We start from the raw sequence: 7,341 nt of genomic DNA on the forward strand, positions 1-7,341 counted from the left end.
TAATTAGGGATGATGGATCTAAATAGAACATTATCCGGTAAAACATGTTTTCGATCCAACCACTTAGTTTGACAAAAGACACGTAGTTTTTCAAATATTAGAAAAGTATGGCACGTGCCAATGACACCACGGTTGTCTTTGTACATCTTATTGAGACAACTATGACCTGACATTAAATATTAGTTACTTTTTTGTGCTCATCTCATCCATAATTTTTTTTTCTCAATGTTTAATTCCAAGTTGATATTACCATATTTTTGTTTATTAGAAAAAATAATTAAGTAAAGTCTCATTTTAATTCCTCCATGATAAAAGCTTGGAAAGAGTTTTCGAACTTTTATATTGAATGATTAAGTACGATTTTTTTTTAAATTATATAAATTTAAGTTGACTAACTTTAAAAAACACTGTTGACGTGTTTTTTAAAATTTGCTTATAATATTTGTCTATAAAAAAGAGTACAGATTTAAAAATAAATATTTTTCTAATGATTACTTTAAAATTTACCTTTAGAATAATTTTAAATTACTTTATAGCATAAAAATCTTTGAATTGTCAGTATATAAAAATTAAACTATAGTTCCTTTGTAAAAATATATTTTTAATTTTTTTAAAACTGAGATGCGAATCTTCGTCTTAACTTATGCTTTAGTCTCTTTAATATGAAGGTTTTCAATTTTATTTGAATCTCAACCAAAGGTGTCGGTTTTCGTCACTCTAGAACATAAAATGTCATTATTTTCTATTTTACTATTTGATTTTAGCCTCTATATCATATTTGAATTATACTTGTCGTTGAATTTTTCATTTTCTTCAAGGTATTTACAAATCAAATAAATTAATATTTCCTTTATTCAAAATTCACACACCATTTCATAAAACTTCAGAATGAATATAAAAGAATTTAAAAAAAAATTGATTGTAAATTTCTTTAGACTTGATCAGGTTTTCACACGGTTCTTAGAATAGTCTTAATAAACTTTTAAAATGATATAATATAACAAATTCATAGTAAACCACTAATTATTTAAATAAAAAAATCGGTTGAAGAAAATAAATAATATAAATAATTTTATTTTTTTAAAATAAAAATATTTAGCAGTCAATATATAAATAAATAATTGATTCAAATAAGAAAAAAAATATTACAATTTTAATAAAAAACTTTAATTTTATTTTTTTTGTTTAAATTCCACTAATAATTAAGATAAATTAATTCATATTTGATTTATTTTCAATTATTAATACGAGTGTTTATTTTTGACGACGCAATTAAAACAATAAAGATTTTAAATGTATAAAGGCAACAAACAAAAGTTTACCATAAAAAAAACATAAATTTACAAAAAGAAAAAAAACAAATGTTCATTTAATTTAATTACATATCATTAATTTTTCCGTCAATAACATCTATTATAATTATTAAAGATTAAGTGCTTAATAAAAAATAATAAAACTAAAGTTTTTTTAACTAAAATTGTAATATTTTTTATTATACTAAAAATTAAATATATCAATATTTATTTCACTAAATCGATTAATTATCTTGTATATAAAGAGTAAAAATTAAAATTTTCATCAAAATGCTTATTTTAATTATGAACTAAGAAAATTGTGTATTTTGTTCCTATCACACGACTATAGACGTAATGAATGCATCATGCATTTGAAAAAGTTGAGTCAACGTGTTCATGTCTAACTTGGTTTGTAAAATCGAAGTTTAAGGTTAATACTCTTCTGGGAAGAACATTCCAAATTCTAGATCCAGCACAATTAATTCAAACCTATATACATGTATTTCTTACGTTCAAATGAGAAGATATTTAAAAATGAGAAAAAGCTTACATATACAATCATTGATATTGGAGAAAATAATAAGATGTTTTGATATGGGTGTTTTAAAAACAAGATACATCTAAAAAAACCTATTTTAATATTTATATGAACCAGATTTATGGTATTATCTATTTTAGAATTTGAAATCTTATATGATATAATTGTTAAAATTATGTTAAAAAATTAAAAAAAAAGTTATATTAATTTTATCTTGAGTGTAACTCCTAAACAAAATTTTTAGTTTAATTTTTTTGATAAAGAATAAGATTTTAACGATAATTTAATTGTTTTTTTTAAGTGTGGAGGACTTTATAGTTTGTTAATAAAAAAGTTAAGATTTATGAATAAAAAGTAAAAGTCATTACGAAACGAGTATTATCTGAAAAGTATTAATTATATTTATAAAATTAGTATAAACTGTAAATCTATATTTTTCTTAAAATAATATTAACTTGAACATAATTAAACAATATAATAAATAATAAAAAAATAACAAAAAATAAGAATATAATAAATAATTAAATAATATAATTAAGTCAATAGAAAATAATATTACACATTAAATATATACACAAAAAGAATTTTCATTCCACTAACCATAAATGTCAAACTTTAAATTTAAGATAACGTTATTAAAATTAAGGCTTAATATCCTATTTTGTCCCTAATTTCGTTCCATGTCAAATTAGTCAATCTTTTAAAACGTGCGTCAATTAATTACGTCCTTACTTAATAAAATTTATATCAATGAAATCCCTTTCGTTAAATCCGTACAAACGGCGTTAATAGAAGAGAAAGAAAAATAACACGTAATTAACGTAATTGATATAATTTTATTAAGTAGGAACGTAATTGACGCATGTTTTAAAGAATGGACTAATTTGACATTGTCGAGCGAAACTGGAGATAAAATAGGGTATTAAACCTAAAATTAATTACTACTTCTAGACATTGTGCTTTAAAACTAAAATTCTTATCAGGATTTTATTCTTTAAATATATCTCTTAAAATTAATACTATCAATGACGTGGACGTCTTCAATTGGTGTCTAGATGCATACATTATTTGGCCGCCATCATCACCAATAGTCAGAACTGAACAACATGAATAATGTTGACTCATACGTAATAAATGCTTTTTAAGTGGTGTTCATTAAAAATAAATAATACGCAACTATATATGAGAATCAATATTAAAATAATGTTAATTGTTTCAAAATAAAAAGTAATTTTCATGTAAAGTACGAGGTTTAACGCGAAAAGTTAATAGTAATAATATGTCAACAGTTAAATGTTTAAAAAATTTGATATAAACTAGAAGTTTAATTAGATTTTAAATTGTTCTGTTTGAGCATTTCTAATTTAGTTTCAATATTTTTTTTATATAAAGATTACTCAAATTTTTAATATTTTTTAATTGAGTAGTTGTGATTAAACGTTTTTCAGCGACGCGATTGTTAAATTGTTTATTTATTTTATTTTATTTTATTGTTTTTACGTATTAATTTTGTTTTATTAATATAAAACGATAAATTATTTTTATTATTTTAATTAATAGTATATGAAATGAAAGAATATTGGGTTGTTTTTTGACAGCTTTCGCATTATTTCTTTCTTATAATGATTAAAGGATCGTTATCATCACTCTTAATATAAGTGCGACGGAGCATTGTATCTTATCATCGAGATGTTTTAAATTAAAATAATAAAAATTATTTGGTGTCTTACATTAATTCTAATAATTTTTTATATTAATCATAAAAAACTATATATTTTAACGAGTAAAAAAACAATAATTATATCATCTAATTAAAATAAATAATTAAGAAAGAATTAAAAAATGATAATAGAATTAAGGTATTATCAAGTTAGACGTCGTCATCAAATTTTTTATATAAGAAATAATGCTTGATAAATATAAATTTTTTATATCGATTATTTATCTTTAATTTTTACTTTTTTTAAATATATATATATTTATATTTTTATGATCAAATGAATTGAAATACTTGTTACCATACTATTATTATTAGGGAAAAAGTTTTTCAACAATTTTTTTTTATAATTTTTTTACAGCCTTACATGGTAGCTTGTGCTTGAAGCATTTAAAATGTACAAATCAACAAGACAGTGACCCATAATTTATTATAAAAAAAAATTGTTAAAATATGATGTTATATTTAAAAGAAGAAACATGATAAGGGAGCAAGGCAACCTATTTATATATAAAGACTCCATTTGCCCGCTCTTCATAACAAATTAAGTTTGCCATATCTATTCCTTCTTCTCTAATCTTCTACTCTTTCCTAATCTTTCTCTGCTGAGACATTGTTCATTTTCAATGGAGAACAATAGTAAGATTCTGATAATTGGAGCAACAGGGTTCGTCGGAAAATTCATGGTGGAAGCAAGTGTTAAAGCTGGTCACTCCACCTTTGCCCTGGTTCGAGAGTCCACTCTTTCTGATTCATCAAAATCATCCATCATTCAAACATTCAAAACCTTGGGTGTCAACCTGCTTTTGGTACGCTAATATGTTTTCTAGGAAAATGCTACATCTTTTTCAGAGGTTGTTCTCCTATGTTTGTTTTTTGGCAAACTTCTCTCATTAATTAGTTGTTGAACGTGTTCTTCTATACACAGGGAGATATTAATGACCACCAGAGTTTGGTTAAGGCGATAAAGAAGGTGGATGTGGTGATATCTATGGTGAGTCACAGGCAGTTACAAGATCAATATAACATCATTTCTGCTATTAAGGAAGCCGGAAATGTTAAGGTACCTCCAAATTTACTGTTGTTTTTTTCATGCAACTATTGTTGTTAAAGAAACTATTGTTGTATTCTGATATAATTATACGTTTGCAGAGGTTCTTTCCTTCGGAGTTTGGAAATGATGTGGATCAAACTCATACTGTAAATGAAGGACAAGAGCTGTTTGACAGAAAAGCTAAACTTCGTCGAACCATCGAGGCTGAAGGAATTCCTCATACCTATGTTGCGGCTAACTTTTTCACTGGACACTTCCTACCCACTTTGTCAGAACTTCATAGGATAAAAACACCACTTGATAAGGTTGTTATTCTTGGGGACGGAAACATCAAAGGTACGTAAAACACAGCTGTTGCATGGATGGAGCAGTCTATGTTTGTATAGAAATTATGTAATTCATGTTTTTCTTTTAAGTAGTTTAACTTTAAGTTCAATTTGATTTTGTCCAATTTCATGTTGTTATACGAAGAGTTTGATTCACCTTTTTCTTTATTTCTCACGGTTTATCTATCATAAATCTTCCTAGTAACTTTTGTTTGATTTACAGTTGTTCTTAATACGGAAGAAGATGTTGCCACTTACACCATTAGAAGTGTTGATGATCCAAGAACCTTGAACAAAATTCTCTATGTCGGACCACCAGGTAACACCTTGTCGTACAATGATCTGGTATCTCTCTGGGAGAAGCATCACTATGAAACTCTTAAAAGAGTCTATGTCTCGGAAGAAAAAGTTTTGAAGTATATTGAAGGTTTGTGAATCGTATTTAATTAATTGATAATTATTAATTATGTGCATGTTCAAGTTGAAAAAGAAATGTGTGGTGAACTTGTTTCTTGTACTTCTGAAATCAATTTTTTTGGTTGACTTGAAATTATTGCACAAAGGGCCTCTAAATGTGTGTTTGTGCTGATAATTGCAATTTCTTGATCTTGCAGAATCTTCATATCCCATCAACATGGGTCTGTCAATTTGCCACTCTGCGTATGTGAAGGGAGATCACACTAACTATGAAATTAAGCCTTCATTTGGATTTGAAGCTTCAATGCTCTACCCTGACGTGAAGTACACATCTTTAGACGAGTTCTTCCACCATAATGATGCTTGCACACCATTTTACTTGAACCAACTTATAACCGTTAATGATGTGTAGAGTCTTCTAGTATATTTATCTGCAAGTGTTGGTTTTGCTTAAAGATGCATAAAACAGAGTTAGGATAATTTTTTCTTCTTGTCAAACTTAGCCGTCCAAATAAAGAAACGTGTGGAGATGCTAAAGATATTCTAGTTCTGTCACATGTCGTGTAATAAAATTACTGTTTGTAATTGTTTATTGTTGCCTTTTTTTGGAGGCAAGAGATTACATATTTTCCTCTATAAATAATTCATCGGTTGAATCATGGATTTATGCATTTGAAAACAACCAAGACCTGAAAACAACTCGAAGGAAAATTTTCTATCATGATCCACTGTTGTACAATGTAACTTTCTATCTAATTTTATGCCAATTATTTAGAAACTTCTAGCCAATTTCAGAGTATTAACGCTATTGAGAGCAGACAAGAAACGGAGCAAAGCATTGCCCTTTTAGTTGGTTCAACACATTTATATACATTTTCAACTTATCCTTATAAAGAAGTCAAATAAATGAACATAACATGTCGAAAGATGAAAAATATGTCCACTGCATAACCAAGTCTGACTTATCTTTGTAGGTATAATAGGATTTAGTTATCTTTGTTTATGCTGTTTTCTTGAAATGTAGGGTGATTGTTTTCTCAAGAGTGCCCTAAAGAGGGTATATTCTTACAAAACCCTTCTTTGACTACGTAATCTTCGTTACGTGTCTTACATTGTTTGTTCAACTTTTCAAAATTAATGTTTATTAAGATTTTAATTCACTATTTTTTAGAATAATTTTGAGTGATTTATATTTTGGGAAACAAGACTTTAATAAAGAATGAAAATGTTTGAGTAAAAAAATAGTTGGTTAAATTACTTTAAAAAATGATTAAATACATTATGAAATTGGTTAAATGATATAAAAAGACATTTGGACTTCAAAATCAATATTTAGTAAGCTTTTATTTTCTTATTTTTTGAATAATGTTGAGCGGTTCATAATTTGGAAAATAAAATTTTAATGAGAAATGCATACATTTAAATGAAAAAATAATTGGGTTAAATATGTTTTTCGTCCCTTAAGTATCACACGATTTTGGTTTTAGTCCCTACTTGAAAATTTGATCGTTTTTAGTTCTCATAGTTTTGAAACTCTTACTATTAGTCCTTAAAATTGGATGACGTCAACTTTTGTTTGACATGGCTAACGACCAGCCCACTTGTCATGCCACCTGACTATTTTTAATTGACGTGACAGTAAAGGTCTGGTAGTCGGTCGGCCTGGTGGGTGGTCGGCCACTCAGTCTGGTGGTCGGCATAGTGGTCTTTGTCCATAACCGTTCGGCCTTTTCCCAACATCGTTCGGTCTTTCATGTATTGCATTCCACCCGTTGTTATGAGAAAAGAAAGGATAGGAATTGTATTTCTTATTCCATGAGAAGAGAGTACAATTTTACATATATATAATTGTTTGAAACAATATATAAACGGAATATAAATATAAAAATAGAATATAAATATATGAAGATAAATGCACAGATATGAACGGAAAATAAATTAAATCCAATATCCCCCTCAAGCTGCAGCATATATATCCTTAATGCTCAGCTTGG

The 7,341-nt window shown here is 26.8% G+C and overlaps 1 protein-coding gene across 1 annotated transcript; it reads left to right on the forward strand.

Annotated features, from left to right (window-relative positions):
• The first annotated feature begins 4,108 nt into the window (after positions 1-4,108).
• On the forward strand, positions 4,109-6,011 carry LOC124828153 (phenylcoumaran benzylic ether reductase Pyrc5-like). Its single transcript, XM_047301383.2, has 5 exons — positions 4,109-4,359; positions 4,479-4,613; positions 4,703-4,940; positions 5,154-5,357; positions 5,545-6,011. The coding sequence occupies exons 1-5, from the start codon at positions 4,177-4,179 to the stop codon at positions 5,757-5,759; spliced, it is 975 nt and encodes a 324-aa protein (XP_047157339.1). The 5' UTR covers positions 4,109-4,176; the 3' UTR covers positions 5,760-6,011.
• Positions 6,012-7,341: the final 1,330 nt, after the last annotated feature.

Source organism: Vigna umbellata, chromosome 3 (assembly GCF_029865625.1).
Source record: "Vigna umbellata cultivar VRB3 chromosome 3, Vumbellata_1.0, whole genome shotgun sequence".
In the NCBI taxonomy this organism is placed as follows: domain Eukaryota; kingdom Viridiplantae; phylum Streptophyta; class Magnoliopsida; order Fabales; family Fabaceae; genus Vigna; species Vigna umbellata.